The sequence below is a fragment of the Apteryx mantelli genome, chromosome 21 (assembly GCF_036417845.1).
Source record: "Apteryx mantelli isolate bAptMan1 chromosome 21, bAptMan1.hap1, whole genome shotgun sequence".
Taxonomy (NCBI): domain Eukaryota; kingdom Metazoa; phylum Chordata; class Aves; order Apterygiformes; family Apterygidae; genus Apteryx; species Apteryx mantelli.
Genome location: NC_089998.1, coordinates 9,665,216 through 9,681,959, shown reverse-complemented (window position 1 = coordinate 9,681,959; position 16,744 = coordinate 9,665,216). Strand labels below are relative to the sequence as shown.

At 46.1% G+C, this 16,744-nt stretch overlaps 1 protein-coding gene across 1 annotated transcript in view; it reads left to right on the top strand.

The window, feature by feature from the left end:
- PAPPA (pappalysin 1) overlaps positions 1–14,326 on the top strand; it is a 184,015-nt gene extending 169,689 nt beyond the window's left edge. The window contains exons 21-23 of the mRNA XM_013953802.2: positions 1,424–1,522; positions 13,749–13,852; positions 14,269–14,326. Coding sequence (XP_013809256.2) covers positions 1,424–1,522; positions 13,749–13,852; positions 14,269–14,326 — 261 coding nt within the window. The remainder of the gene's footprint in view (positions 1–1,423; positions 1,523–13,748; positions 13,853–14,268) is intronic.
- Positions 14,327–16,744: the final 2,418 nt, after the last annotated feature.

Here is a 16,744-nt window from a genome sequence, read left to right as displayed (position 1 = left end):
TTCTATGTAAGTAATGGAGTTAAGCCATTTTACAAGGATAAGAACCTCACCCTACAATTCTGATTTCCTTGTCATCATTTATAGTATTTGCATGTAACTAAAAAAGTGAATTTCAATTAGTCACTTTCTGGTAGTCCTGCTCTGGTCTGATATTGTCATTATTGCCTTGATTTCCTATACCCTCACAGAAATATTTAAATCTGCAAAACATTAGCAGTGAAAGCCTGCAGCTGCACCACTCTACAGGGTCCATTTCAATATTGATGAGCATGGCCATGGCTCTTTCTGGGTAAAGTATGCCAGAGTTCTCATTAATGGTTCTGGATGTATCTATCATCAGGAAATCTCTGGTACTGCAGTTAGTTAGTGTAAAATCCTCCCAGGAAACCTCCATGAGCCTCCCAGCTCATTCTGCAAAGATGGCTTCTTGTAGGAACCTGGCATGGCTTTTTCAACAAATGAATTTTCAAAGAACAGATAAAATGGGAATGGTCCCATGAGCCTGTGAGTGTAAGAGGCGTTAAGGAGAGATGACTGTGTTCTTTTCTCAGCATCCGTTTTTCTGCTGCCTGGGTTTCTCATACCTGGCACGGGCCCTTCTTAGCATCAGGTGGAGTTTTGACTTCCAAGAATGACTCACTGACCAAGAAGTGTCCAACATGTAATGGCAAACCAGACTTCAACAAAAACTCAATTTGTGGCAAGCTGGAAGTCTTTTTCTTCAGAGTCATTATTATTATTCAGGTCTTATGCAGTACATAGACTAGTGATCACATTTTGTTTTTCAAGGTGATTTATGATTTTTACTTAATAGCTCTCCACAACGTCGCTCTGAGTAATTGCCGTTATCCCACCTCTGAGCTGTGGAGCACAGGAGATTGTGTGTCATCAGCAGGGTCATGCACAGTCACTGCTTGTCTGAGAATGAGAGCATGTGCTCTTTGTGCCAGGCTGAGAGCACTTCCATTTCTCTTCTTCATATGTTGTGTACCCTCATTGCTGACGCTTGTTGCATGGTTCGGAGAACTGCAGTGGGAAATGCAGCTATTAAAAGCAAGCCAGTTTTGCTGCTATACCTAATCTTCTTGTCTCACATTGTTTCTGAAGGTCAACTTAAAATTGGCAAAAGTGCCACTTTTTTAGGTGCCTTGACGCTGTCTCTGGGCCTAATCAAATCAATATTCCTGAGGCATCATATGTGGGGTGTAAAAAGCGGACAAGGGATCATTTCCCTTCCTCTATCCTTTTTTTTCTGTCTGCTTTGAAAGAAGAAGAGAATAATTATTTCTTGCTTTTTGAAGCAATTGGTAACATTACAAACTGTATGGCTCCTTCAAGGCTTCATCTTTTCCTTCTGACTTTGTAGCATGGATTTTTATCCATGTCCATGTCCTCAGCCTTTTTCTGCTCTTTGATTTTTTAGCCTTTCATGGGAGACAACTACTGTGACTCCATCAACAACCGAGCCTTCTGCAACTATGATGGTGGAGACTGCTGTGCCTCAACAGTCAAGACCAAAAAGGTATGTGTGCCTGTTCCCCTTTTCCCTGTGAATTCCTTAGTGGGTGCTGCTTTGTGCCTTGGCAAATTTTATTTTTACTAGAACAGGGGATCCAAGGTCTCAGAAGGATCTTCAGTCTGTGCAAAAGCATCAAGAGCAACGGGCATCAGCTCACTGTGGGCACTGAGTTCTTGGTTCATTTTAAGGTTCTCTTTTGTTAGTTTTGTGCATTTCTCATCTTAACCTGCCTTATACCTGTGCAAAGCAGGGCCTTAAACACAGTAGTGAGAAGCATTCATTGTTATTGCAAATAGTGCCCTAGGTGCTCTGTAGACAAAGGCTGGCTCCCTCCAAAACCCTGGTGCATGTTCCTCAGAAGAGCTGCTAGTCATCAGTGCTGCACCTAGTGCTCAAGAGAACTGCACAGAAACTCTGAGAAGAGTATATTTGCCTGTCCTCAGTGCTCAAAAAGGGAAACTGAAGGTTAAGAATCAATAGGAAAAGAAAAGAGAGCAAAACAAAAGCATCACTGTAAATCTGTACTTAGATCCATGTGTGCCCACGTGTGCGTGCCTTTCTCACCATCCCGTCTCCCAAAGGATATGGTAGGTCATGCAGGGGTGCAGAGGACAGCAGAGCTGATTGGAGATATGGAATATCTTCTGTGCAAAGAGACACCATAGAGATCAGGATTTGCAAAAGAGATAATGGACCCGGGTAGTGGTAGACATTTACAAAATCATTATTTAATGCAGGGAAGATGCTTAGGGAAATAAAATCCACTGTTTCTTATCATAGAGCAACAAGGGGGCAAAATGAAAATTACCTGGAACAGGTTGCAAACAATTGAAAGAAAATGCTTATTCAGACAAAGTGTATTTGAATAATGGAATTCATTGCCACAGAGTAATGAGACCAAAAATGTATTTGAAATCAAAAAGAGCACATTCATGGAGGCTGGGTCCATCAGTGGCTATTAAACACAGTGATCTGGATGCAATTTCTGGCTCAGGAATGCTTAAACCATTGACTGCTTGAGACTGGGAGGTATACCAAGGGAAGGCTCTCTCTACACATCACCAGTTTTTGTATTCTTTTAACACTCATTTCTGGCCAGCGTTAGAGATACTACAGCATCAGGATACTGGAGCGCTGGAGCTTGCAGCTTGAAGCAGTGCAATATTTCATATATTTCTACCCAGGGTAGATTTTGAACTTGCCTCCTGAACCCAGGAGAGAAAATTTTAGCCTCTGATGTGTAAGATTTTTGCCTTGTCCTCAAGATTTGGGTGTAGATCAGAAAATCAAGCTATGCTAAGTATCTGATAAGCTAATAATTAACAGAACTTGAGAATAGGCAGAGGAAGCTTGGACTTAGCATATGAAAAGATTGTCCATCTCACCCATGTAAGGAAGAACTTTCTTTCTAGTGCAGCTGAAGGATTGAAGACCTCTTGCTGGCAGACAGTCCTTTCTCAGACAGCTTTTGCTAAAGGTTTCGTTTCCTTGGTTTAGCCAAGTATCTCTTACCAGTACTGTGCTGTGGGCTTTCTCTGGCTCATCCAGGAACACTGGGGTAGGGAAGTAGACATGTCTTGGCAAGTGGAAGAAGTTAATTTCTTCACTGTGTGGGATATGGGGGAGGAGGCAGCTTTCCTAACTCTGCCTTTTTGGAAACAATTTACCTCCATGTTACTGTGTTTGTTTTACAATGATTCCTGTGAACTGCATGCTGGAAGGGAAGCAGTAGCAGATGAACGTCTGCGTTCCCCAAGCGTGGAGTATGGCGTGGACAGCCCATAAAGTGTTCCCTGTTGTAATGCAATGTAGATCCAGAAATAGCCACTCCAAAGATGAGCAGGGTCAGACAGCGGCTCATTTTTAGTATCATCTCCAAAAAGAGATTCCCACCTCTGGCTGATTTTCCCATTTTGGCACCTCCTTGGGAAGAGCAGCCCAAAGGCTGCTGCAAGGGGCTGGCTCAGTTTGCTCGCTCTCCTCTCAGGCCCACAGGCAGCGGGGGCTGGCTGGAAGGGGTGAAGGCAGAGCTGGAAGTGCCTGGTAGCTCAGCATGGCTTCGTCCTTTTCCTTCTACAACACGCAGCCTTCAAAAAGCAAGAAAGGAAACTTTATCTGACTGCCTCCAGGCTGGAGAGCAGGGGATGAAATATCCCAAGAGGCGCCAAAGGAATAGAAGTGAGATGGCTGGGAGGGGACTGACCAAAACCGGCCCCATCAGGACAGGAGTTAAGGGCACAACAGGCGTGAGGACGGTATTGTCAGAGTGGAGACAGGACTCAGACACGAGGGATGTGGGTGCTGAATTGTTGGGGAGAGGGATAGGATTAAGGTTTGGGAGCAGAATTTATTGCTGGGCAGGGAGTTGAGAGAGTAAGAGCTTCACCAGACCACGCATAGTCATGAATGCTTACCAGCAAGACTAGTCACGCTCAAAATATCTGCAGCTTTGCTGCCACCCAGAAATGAAGTGGCCACCCAAGAGGGGGAACGTGTTTTGTAGCCCGGTCAGGTACTGGTCTCTGCTAAAACAGCCCGATGCAAATGGTTCAGAGGGAGGCAGCTGGTCCCACATCTATTGCATTTCACCCATGGAGGGGCAGGTTTCCAAGCTTTTTGGAGGTAAATCTACTTCCATTGACTTCCTTGGAAACCTTATTGCTGTGACTGGGGGAACTAGACCTCCCCTAGCTTGTGCTTTTGCAAGCCCCATCTTAGAGATCGCCCAGTTTGTGAGGACTGAAGCGCGGAGCAGATTGTTCCTTGCTACACATTTGGCTTTCGTTTCTCTCCGAAAACGCAACAACAACAACCCGTGCGCCGAACGACGCACTCGGTGGGAGCGAGAAAATCGCTTTATCCTTCGACCTCCAAAGTCGAAAGCGAGAGGGCTAATTCCCGGTTTATTAAATTTATAGGGTAAAGGGGGGAACAATAACCCAGCGGCCGGGGCACGATGTAAAAGCTGCGGAGGGAAGGGGCCCCGCGAGGCCGGCAGCGTCTCCGCCGCAGCTCAAAGGGGCGGCCGCCGGCTCGCAGGCACCTGCCGCCGCCGCCGCCGCCGCGATTCGGGCGCTCGGCCGCGGGGACACAGGCGCTCGGCCCGGCAAGTTGTTTTCCTCTCTGAGGCCTTGGGCTGGAGAACAGATTGGAGGCGTAGCTCTTCAAATATATAGTCCTGCCTTTGAAGAGCTTTATGAGTGGAATGTTAGAGGAGATATTCCAAAGGGAAAAACAATGAAAGGTGAGAGAAAAGGGAGCCGAATAAAAATGCTCCGCATACCAAATCCTTCCAGCGCAATTTGCCACCTACTTAAAAAGGCACAGTTTTAAAATACACATTGGGTGTAAAAGCCAAAAACCTGGAGGAGACATAAGGAGGGGCAAGTCCAGCTCTGTTAATTCCAATACCAGATGAGGATGTGTTTTCATACGGTTGTAGAAAGAGCGAGACACATGAAAGAAACTGCGTTGCTCCTTCTCCTTCAGAGTTACACACTATGTGGCAGATGTGTCAGTCTTTTAAAGCCCCTGCAAGTTTACCCATAAATGTCTAACATTTAGGCAACACCTGTTTTTCTCCCATAGTGTCACAGGACATTTTACAAGCTTTAGATTTATCATCTTTTCACCGTTGCAGCCATTGCTGAGGTGACACATGGTTCGCATTTAACAGAACATAGCAACTCCGCACATTATTTTAGGAAAGGACTGGAGATTAACATTGTATCATTTGAAGATTCAGGAGTTAACAGTCAAGTAAGAGCTGCCTTCAGATCTTTAATGTCCACAAACTGTCAAGGCTTAAGTTTCACTGCATTCCCACTACCCTTGCAAAAGCACTTCCAGCCGCACACAGTGCTGTGAACCAGTCTGCGTGCAAATAAAAGATTCAACCAATATTCACTTTAAAGATTCAACTGCTATTCACCCCCTGACATAATATAAGATTTTGCACACTCCTGTTTTACTGGCCTGAAAATGCGCAGGAGCCTTTCTGAGTGGCGTACAGCATTCACTTAGACCACATTTTACCTTCGCAGATGAGCGTTAGCAGCGAATGACCTTGTGCATTTCTGCACTGAGAGAGGAGCGGAGCTGTGTGACTTATCTGACCAATCACAGACTCATCAGCCCTGCTGCTTAGATAGGAAATAATGAGTATTTGCCCTGGACTATTCACAATTCCAGAGAGCTTAAAAGAAATCATTAAAGACCTTCTTTGAATGCTACGAATGGCAGTGAATAAATTCAGACATATTCTGTGCATAAATTTGAGGCAATCGCGGTCAGCAAGTGGGAAAAAGAGGCATTCATCAGCGTAGTTCTTTGTCGTGCGTTAATTGATCAGTGTCCCAGTGCAGCAGGCGAGAACCTGGGGCTGGCTCAGAGACAAGGGCCACCAAAGGAAGCAGAGACCCCACGTCTTGCAGCCCCTGTCGGACCCAACCCCTCGCTGCCGACGGGGCAGCCACGAGCACATTTGGCCGCGTTGGGGAACAGTGTAAGGGCAGCACAGTTTGCATTTAGGGGGAAAGGGAGGGGGCTGCGCTGCCTTGCAGCTTGCCCTGCGCATGGCCCAGGAGCAGCTCTGAGAGGTGGGAAGGCCACTGCCATCCAAGCCTCCAAGGGAGAGAAGGCTTCTGTTGTGTGTCTGGAGGGGATAAAGTCTTCCGTGAAGGACAAAACAAAATCCCATCTCCTTTTAATCTTTGCATCCTCCTGACCCAGCACAGGTTGCCAGCTCGCTTCCGCCTGGCTGCTCTAGGAAGCTGCTTCATGCTTTGTATCCTGCAGCAGATAAAAGAAGATACTGTTTTTTAAAACATTAAATACATGACATTGTTAAAGTGAGAAAAATAAATAACCTGGGAATAACTGGCTGTCTCTAGGCTGGCGGCTGTCTGCGAGGAATTCCTGGGGTGTGTGATGCCCCAAGGAGAGTGTTTATTGCTACTTCTTTCCTATTAGTTTCAGGAAATCTTCTCACCAATCTCTGTTCTCCTTCACTCCTCTTCTCTTTCCCTTCCTTTCTGCAAGTTTCCCCTTTCTAGACAAGGCTGTCTAGAAAGGCCTCACAGAAATCAGAACTATTTCTCTTTAGGCTCTGCTTGTGTACTTTGTTCCACACTAGAATCAAACTAGATTTGCTTAGTAGAAGATCCTGCAGTCTGGTCCCTGCAACTTGTCCAAGCAAATTTAAGTCTGCAGAATCTGCTGTTTTAAAATTCCCCAACCTAAACCATTCAGAAGGCCAAACTCTCATCTCTCTTAACTCTCTCTTTCCTTTTCATCATGTAAGGAGTAAACCTATTGCGTCCGTGAGGAAAACCTGTCTCATTCAGTTTTATCACTCAGGTTTTGCCCCAGCCCTGTAGTACTTAGAAAAAAAGAAAAATCATCCTGGTAAAAATGCCCATCTAAAATGCTGCCCCTTCAGCCTCTTGACATTTCTGTCCAACACCTTGGAGAGGAAAAACAGCAAGTGCCTCAGCGGAAAACAAATGAGGCCTTGTGGTAGATAGAGAACCGTGTGGGATTCATCCAAAGCTTTGCTTATCTAAAAGATATGCAACTTATCAAAACCTCTTCAGAGACTTTAAGGTCTAGAATTCAAGGCCTAAAGAAAGGAGCTTTGAACTGACGGACTGCTGCTGGCTCCAGCAAGGATTTCCAAAGACTGTCCCTGTCTCCCCAGAAAGGGGGTCCACTGCAGTTTGATCCATAAGAAAAGAGAAATAACCATCTCTCATTATTTTGGAGAAATATCTGCCTTCTCCCAGCTCTCTCTGCAACACAGACCTGGCCTGGGGAATTTCAGGTCTTGCTCTGTTGGCAGAACATGGTTTTAAGGCAGTTCACACAATTAGCAGCCTAACTGACCACCCTGGCTGAGGAAATTATGCTTATCCAGAAGAATTGATGTTCCTGACATGATGCTACTCTGAACAACTTGAACGTCCCCAGCTGGGTGTGTTTGTCAGCTCTATAATTAGCTGGAGAGATACAATGAATGGTGGGTGAGCACGGAGGAAGGAAGGGCACAATAAGAAGTGTTGCTTCATGCGTTTGGAAGTGGCTCAGTGTTAATGCATGCTCCAAGCATGCTGTTTCACCCAGGCATTTGGGTGAGCTCACTTACCCATGATTTTTTGATCACAGTGTGAGTGGCTAGCTGTTTGCCATGTGAGGAGCATTTTCAGTCATGGTTGGTTGGGATGGGAGCTTATTTTGGGGCTCAGAGCTGGTTTCACAACAGCTCGGGGAGACTTTCCAGGCAGTGATAAATTAAAAGCAGTGATGGTAGTAGCACATGTTGCCTATCCTGAGAGAACATTCTTGGCTTCGAGGGACATGGGGCTTCCCACAACACACAGCCTTCCCAGGGGAAGTGCTAGTGGAGGGTGTTTGCTTAGCTATCCGACCTCACTTCATTAGCAAGTGTTACAAAAACCAGCGAACAAACCTTCCCTGCTACACCGCCAGCTATTTGGCCTCTGGGTGGTCTGTCTGCTATTAAATCTTTGGTGATTATTTAGACTAATTACATTCATGTTTGCACAATCAGTAGCACAAGGATAGGAAGCGCAGCTGATTGCTGAGCAACTGAGCTCTGCTTGCTTTCGCGCTCTGTGTGGTTTGGCAAACGGGCTCCCTCGCTCAGCTCAGCCCCTTGGTTGTCAGAGCTCAGCGTGCAGGCGGGGATGCGGGGATGCGGCGCTGAGCTCCCGACGCAGGCGGGCTGCGGCGGGGCTTTCCCTGGGATCCCTGCTGGCTTCGTGCCATCGTGGTTCCACTGATTTTGGTGGAGTGGCTCCTGATTTATACCCAACTGAGAGCAAGAAGCGTCAGGCCTGTTGACTTTAGTTGAGCTACATCTTACTGCACTAGCGTATGAGGGACCGTGTCCAGGCCTGCTGACTTCAGTGGGGGAATGCCCAGTTTATGACATTGCAAATGAAAAAATTCAAGCTTTCAAAACCATATGTATTGGACTGAAATGGGAATGTCTAGGAGCTTCCTTGTAGCTTTTCCCAGAGCCTCTAAGGCAGTGACCTAGGTGTGCTGTGAACCCTGCATACCAGCCCAAAGAGTTAAAAGGGGGCTCTTTCATGTTTTGTTATCTCAGAACAGCTCCTGTGACCTAAATGCCAAAAACCACTGGGAAGAACCTTACAAGATGCATTTTGTCCCACAAGGGCCTTGTCAGGGAACAAAATACTCCCTGGTGTTTGAACTGCGAGGGTCTCGGGAGGCGAGGGCCTGAGACACTCAGCACAGCCTGCCATGCTTATCTTGACACAATGCGTTCGCCCGCAGAGGGTCTGTCTGCAGCGGGTTCTTCATATTTCCAGTTGTCTGGGAGATTTCGCAAACACTTCAGCTGAAATCTAACAACTGGCTATTTCCCAACACTTTGCACCCCTCCTCCCCCACTTCCCCCCTTCCTCCAAGCCGTGCCCTTCCCCCTGGGCCCGATTCTGCTTGCACTGGTGCTGCTGTGAACCAGCAGCAAATGTGCCGCCAAATGGGAGTTACAGTTAGGTCAACCTAACACAAGTATGCGAGGGATGAGATCCAACCCTTTGCATGACTGTTTTCCCATCCCTCCCTGTACCCGTCTGGCATTTCTCCTGTCAACGTTGCCACCAGTTTCCTACAGCCCAGCCTTTCACAGCAGTTCCCAGGGGTCTGTCTCTGGATATCACCAGTCTCTTGCTCTCTCTTTAGATAGGTGTCTTGTAATGAGGAGTCGTGGCCTCTGAGTCATTTCATGACCTGGATCCTAGTTCTGCCTCAGTCTGTTGTATCGCTGTCCTAGTTCCCATAGCCTGGAGCATGCCTTCAAGACCAAATGCCTCCCTGTTTCCAAGTGGGAGCTTGATTTTTTCCGTGGTCTCACCATATGACATGGGAGAGGATGCTTGGGGCTCTCACATCTTTGTCATGGATAGGAATATGGGTTCATACACTGCACTGCATGAGTAGCGAGTTGGTCAAGTCAGAGGTGGCTCAGACCTCCTGTATGTGACACACCAGGTGTTTGTGTTGGTAGTTATGCCACCGATGCAGTCTGTGCCACCATGGTGGCCCAGCACCTGGAGTAATGTGGCCAGAGCTCCAGGAGAAATTCACTGGGTTGTACTAAGAGAGCAGGAACAGTCCAGACCTTCCTTCTCAGCCTCCCACCCAACCCATAAGTCCATGCCTAGTGCAATTGCCCCTTTAAACTCAGGGCAGGGAGTGCCGTACAGCGTATGCCTGAGAGTAATAGACTTCTTTAAGCTGTACCTCTCTGAGGTGTTCGTCTTGAAAATAGGTCTGTGGTCTGGTATGGCTGAGGTGTGATCCACATTTCCCAAGTGCTGTGTTGTCCCAAGCTGTGACTTGGTTTCTGGTTCATCTCCAGGATGTAGATGTGTGTGTGTAGGGGTGTCTGTGCGTAGGCAGGTATCGCTGTGTTCTTTGGTTCTGCCTTTCTCAGCCTATTTTAGGTAGTCTGCGGAGACAATATCCTTCTGTTTCCCCAAACAGCTGAGCCCTGCCCTAAGTTTAATTTTTAGCTTTTTCTTTTTCTGCCTGCATAACTAGATATAAGCCGTGTTTTTCACAAGGGAAGATGTAGGGGAAACGCAGATCTTGGCAGGTGGAAGAAAGAAGAGCTGATTCTTTAATATATATTTTACAGTGGGTGTATCTGGAAGTTTCAGTGCAGAGCATATTCTGTTAATGATTTGGACTTTCACAGACCTATTTAAAAAGAGAAGAAGTGGTTAATCTTGGAGTATGTATCATCTCTGGGCTCCACACCTAAATGGGCCATCACTCAGAAAAATGTTCGGTATTTATTATTATTTCTAGTAATAGTCTAATTTTTATTCTAATAATATTTCTAATAATATTCTTTATTCATGGCTCCGTACTCCGTAGGGCTACCACTGTACAAGCCCAAGACAAAAGACAGGCCTTGTTCTAAGGATTATAGGACCAGCTCTTTTAAGGTTTCTCTGAGTTAGGTACTTTTGACAATTCAAATAGATGCTCTGTACTGGTTAGAGTCCCTAAATACAGGTGGAGGTCAGGTCCTGGGGATCTCAAATGTACATTTGTTATAGCTGTTATTTAAAGTGGAAACCCTGTATTACTGCTGAGCGTTTATAAAATTTTATCTTGTCTAATTTGACTGTGGATGTGCTCATCACCCATAGAAATCTTTGCCTTGTCACACAACAGAAAATTAATCTCTGGAACTCACTGCCCTAAGACAAAGCGTTTGGACAATAGTACTAAATAAATTGCATACAAAAATCTTAAAGGCATATGAAGCGAATAAGGCTAATCTGATCGGGAAGAAACCCTCTTACAGTCAGGCTATTCCACTACCCACTGCTGTGACAGCCGCTGACTCATGGAGCTCTCTCCTGTCAGGGCCACGGCACTGCCATGGATAGGCTGCTGCTTTTTTTTCTGTCCAGAACCTCTATTAACTAGGACACCAGAGGTTTTCTTGTGGCCAACACATGGGAAGATATTTCTTCTCTAGTGGCTCTGTCCCCACAGAAATTTGCTGCATTGTAGTGGCGATCTATTCTCTTATGCCCACCTTTTCTTCAGGTTGCTCAGGGGCTGAGCACGCACTTACAATGATTTCTAAGAAAGGAAGGGGGAAAATGAGGGCTTAATAAGGAGAAGTGGGAGGAGAAGGAGTGACGAAGGCAAAACACTCCAAGGCAATATCAAATTTATGCCAGTCTGGGTTTCTAAGGTCACAATTTCAGCATAGCCTGCACAGTAGGTTAGGGGAATGAGAGCTGGTGGTTTGGAGACACTGTCATGCAGGGCTTTCACTCTTGGCTCTGAGGTTCTCACAGCTGATATGTTTGCATTTATGGCATCTCCATACGAGCAAGAAGTAACATTATCCCACTCGCGCATGGAGTGTAGCAGAGACAAAGAGCAGTAGAATAGTCACGGCTAATTTTAGGCACTTTACTGTAGTGCCTGAGTTTGGTGTGTGGTTGTCCTATGTTCCCTGCAAGGTATGTATTCACCTTCTCTGTGAGACTGTCTCTCTCCTTTGAATATAGGGGTCACTTACGTGCCTTTGTTAGATTGTTACAGACAAATTTAGGCCAGGGAGAGGAAGAAGCTTGATGAAGGCAAATGAAAGAATCAGGATCCCTAGCTGGTAGCTTCATTGTACTACAGGGAGGATTTTTTTGATCAAACCTATTGCCAAATTGAGTTTGAACTGAATAATTTAGGATGAAGAATAAAAGTGGAGAGTGTGCGGGAAAACCACAGATGTATTGAAATGTTTTGTTTTGGTATTTTCTAAAGGAGCTCACTTGAACACATTTTATTTCAAGACATAACTTTTGCTGTAAAATTGCTTATTTTGTTCTTATATCCTGGAGAGAAAGGTCAAACCTGAACTGTACCAAGTAATCTAAACCAAAATGCTCCTTCTTCATTGAACAAAAAAAGTCCATTTCTTTCATCTATCAAAATGTTTTTTCTCTCCAGTATTTCAATTCTATCATTAAACAATACCTTCCAAGCCTTCTCCCCAAACCCACTTGTTTACAGACTCCATTTTCCTATCTAAGAATATTCATAATACTGTGATAAGGGACAGTCCTACTTTGGCTGGGTTAGGGTGGATCAAGTGAGCCTTAAACTCATTGTTTTCTGCAATTTCTAAAACTTTATTTTAGCTTCCAGTTATTTGAATAGATTTGTTTCTAACTTCTTGGAATATCCCCTTTGCAGCCTCCACATTTGCACAAATGTAGATCCAGATTATTCACTGGTTGGTTATTTAGCTCATAAGTCACCAAGGCTGTGGCTTGATGAAGAGCCATCACCCTGTTTTACCTGGAGGGTCAGGTCTTCTGGGAATATAGTCAAAAGTAATGGGAGGAGGCTCTCTAAACCCAATTTGGTGATGAGCTTTGGCTATTTAATGTCTCTGACTGTCAGCGTGTCCCTGCCTTAGGCTCCCCAGTTGTGAAATAAAGATAAACGCCCCCTCCATCCCGTTCTTGTGTGTGTCAGTAGAAAGGCATGCTATAGATGGACATGCAGGCACACGTATGGAAGGTCTAGGTGGAAATGGCAGCTATGTGTTCATAAACAGTGCTTGGTCCACATTTCTAGATGTGCTGTTGATGATACATCATAGGGACTAGACAGACGCAGGCTTCTTGGCCTGGAGAAAAGTGTTTATGAAAGAGAGAGCAAACATGTGGCAGCAAAGCCAAGTGAAGCGGACCGAGTGCGCGCGTGCAGCACTCGCTGGGAACATTTGAACAGGTTGTGGCATTGTTTTGGAAGGAGTGTAAAGGAGGGGAATGAGGTCATTTGCTCAGTTTGTGCAGATGGGAGAAATTCTTGGGAATTCACTTCGGGGCAAGCAAGACACTCTTCCACCCCCACCCCCTTTTCTTTATGTAAATACCGTGATGCAATAGGCCAAAATCAACTTCCGCTAGCCAGGCACTGCAGGCTATTGTTTCAGCTCCTTCCCACGCTTCTGTAGAGAGATCATGGTCAGATTTTATCTGCACATAGCCGAGTCTCTCACTTGGTTTCCTTCACTGTTCCCCAGTACCCGTTAGCTGGATCTCTTGACGTTAAACACAACAGGTATTTAGAGTAGTGTTTCTGCTGGACTGCAGTCCGACTGATCTGTTAGGTAGTGTGTTTGATTCAGTTCCTGACCCAAGGAATTGAGACTAAGGATATTCAAAACTGAATGCACAAATGGACTTAGGCACAACAGCATTTACTTTTGCAGCACCTGAGCCATAGGGTCCTACTGCAGAAAGCATAGTTTTTCAGAAGAGGTTGGGAGCATCATGAGATCCAAGCATAGTGGTAACTACCGCAAAAAGCCCCAGGGTTGCCAAAGAAGACCATGTCTCCTCAGACAACTATGTTCATGTGTCTGATGTGAGCTGTTGAGAAAGGATCTGTTGACCGGTAACTGAATGAGCAGAACAGGCTCCTCTACACTTTTCACAACCTCTCTTATGAACAGGTAGCTAATTTGAAGTCTCAGTGTACCAACACAGCATAAAAATAAATCACTGTAAGAAATAATGCAGCTGAAGACTCCAGTTGATCTCTGAAGATATCACTCCAGCAATCTGATTTATTCTTCAGGGTGCTATAGTAAGGCGAGTTCCCTCCTTCATGTCTTTGTGTCTTTGATTTCCTTCCCCAGGTTACTCCCTTCCCTATGTCCTGTGACCTACAAGGAGAGTGTGCTTGCCGGGACCCCAACGCCCAAGAGCACAATCAAAAAGACCTCCGTGGCTTCAGTCTTGGGTAATGCCAAGCAACGTGGAAAGGAAGGCCACACTGCTGAAGGCAGGCTAGGAGAGACACCGCATCCCTTTTGGTATTGTTTTTAACATTTAGCTGCTCAACTGGATGGCATTTCTGCACCAGGGACCCTTAGAATTCAACCAGTCTGCCTTTAATTTTTGTCCAAGGAGAACTCAAAGTAGGGGTTTATGTATTAACTATATCTTAAATAGTGATGACAAGAAACAAACAACCAAGAGTCAAGAAGACTTTTATGTATCAAAACAGCATGTTATGCCCACCTAATCTGAACAGTTTGTATTTAGATTTAAGGCGAGAAACAAGCTATTTATGTACACATATTTATAGAAGTAAGTAGGGAAAGAGAGAAAGAGTGAGAGATTATGATCGATGCAAAAACACTTTCCCCCCTCCAGCACTCACAACTTAGACCATTCATGGAAGGGGCTGTGCTCTTGGAGGACTCCAAGCTGAGCCTTTTCTGATGCTGAATGCCAAGGTATCTCATGCTCGAGGCACTGAGGTTGGGGTGGGTTCTCCGCAGGGCTGTGCCTCTTGGCAAGTGACTTGCCAGATGCCCAGCTAGCTTGAAACATGGGATGCATCTGCTCCTCACAGGAATGCTACTTCCAGCCAGGGAGCTCAGCAGACTGCAGTGGCCTTTCTGTACAGCTCCTCCTTCTCCCCCTGCCCTCAAAAGGCAAACAGAAAGCTCTCTGTAGCCTGCCCGGAAACTGGAGGGCTTCTGGGGCATTTTTGTGTTGAGGTGGGCAGGTGGTCCTGTGGTGGAGCCAGAGAGTGGAGAGCCTAAGGACTGGCATTGAGGAATGTGGATGATATTGCTTCTGAGGAACAGAGAGGGTAACTCACCCCCCCGCACTTGTCATTTGAGCATGTCTGCTGCTGCTACTCCTGCTGCTATGTCCCATACAACTAGTTTCCTTACTGTGTCAGGACAGGGTGAAAACAACCCCAAGCAACCAAACAGTCTGCCTTAAAGCTTACCTACAACCTGCCTTTCAAACCCTCTGGTCTCTTCCTCAGCATTGGGGCAAGAAAACAGGACACCAGCCAGCCAAAGGAATCTGCTTTCTGGCCTCCATCCACCCAACTGGTTCTCTAAACCTCCTCCACTTCCCTTCTATGGTGGTATATATCTAACAACTGCTTCATATTTCTGTTCTCTCAGAAGAGGGGAAAGGGAGAAGGAGACTTTGCTAAGGAGAAAGGCCCTCTGGAGACAGTATTAAAATTTTGGCCATATTTGACAGTATTAAACTGCTAGGCCTGCGTGTTGGACATCTTAGATGATAGACCAGGAGATTAGCTGCTTGTAATCCTTCAGAAGGAATGGTATTAGCTGAGGCAACCCTCGTACTTCCCTTTTGTATAGCTCCATCCTCCTGTTGCAGCCCAGAGGGGCACAGGTTGTGCCAGTCCCATGGGGATTCATTTCACCATTGGGGTTCATCATGTTGAGTCACTGAGATGCCCAGTGCATCCAGTGCTGTCACTGCTGCTACAACCCATTCCACATAAATCCCAAAGATCTCTACAGTGTGGCCTGGGCTTGTCTCCTGCTGCTTCAGGCTCCCACTAAAAAAGAGCACACATCTGAAAAAATGTCCTTGCAAGTGTTAATTCTGTCTGTTCATTGGAAGTCTCCTGAATTGTACAGTCTACTGGATAAAGACAGGTTGAAAAGAACTTTCCTACTCCTGCTTGATTGAATATTTAGGCACTGAAGCAAGGCAGAAATATAAGAGGAATCATTTAGCTCACAGAGGTGGATGTAAAAATGGGTAGCAAAACTAGAAATGGAAAATAGACAGAGGAGTTGCAGATGCCAGAAGCCAGGCTGTTCTGCAAAGAGAAAGGGCCTCGCACACCATTGGCATTGTCTCTATTGGAATAAACCAGAGGTGAATCTCAGAAACTAAAATTTGTAGGCCCGGAGAAGTAGTTGTCCTAAGAAGGTGAAGAGCTCCTGGTTATGAAGCCCCTAGCTTTTCCCAGAGTGGGCCTGGCCATAGGAGCAATGCAGATGTCTCTGCCCCCACTCTGTGGGGGGCTGTAGAGGAAAGGGGGTCGCAATGCATTTGTGGATCCTTCCAAGGAGCTCAACTGAACATCCTCCAATGTAGGGAGCATTAGCGAAAACTGGTTGTGGGCAAAACTTACACTTCTGCTTCTTGTCCCTCCAAAAGAACCTAATTAACAACAAAAGTAAGTAAGTGTGAGAAGGTGGCTCCCTTTTGGTTCTTTTGAGCTCCCCTTTCGTGCTGGCACTTTGTTCATGTGCCATCCAGCCTACCAGAAGAGCTCTCAACCACAAATGCTTTTCAAACTGTCAATACATGATGTCCTCAATATCCAAGGCATCTTGGCATGATCTACACCCTCCACCCCACCTAGGTTTCACCCTAGCAAGGAGTCTGACAGAGTTTCAGTGTGCACCCTGCTGGCAGCTCAGTTTGCAAAATCCCCTTCTCAGTTATGCATTTTAGCATGGAGGAGATTTTCCGTCTGTTTTTCCCACCTAGGACATTACCAAGGAGAGACAGATCTGTATAAGCATTATTGCAACTTGCTGCTGTGGGCTCCTGGGAGCTCAGAGCCAGCTGAGCTCCTTCTGCCCAGACAGGCCAGCATCTGCTTGCAGAGTTGGAGTCTTTCTCACCTCAGGGGGATGGCTAACCGTGGGGGGAGACAGCAGCCTCTCCCCAGCACAGCCTCACGTCTCAGCTTCAGCCCTGCAGTCCCGGGGGTGACCGCTCACCGCAGCAGTCCCTTCCTCACAGGCAGGTTTTCCATGCTGCTATTTTTTTTTTTTTTTTGCTGACTGCTGTGTCAACACTGTCCATCTCCTCTAATGGGGTGGCAGATCTGGGA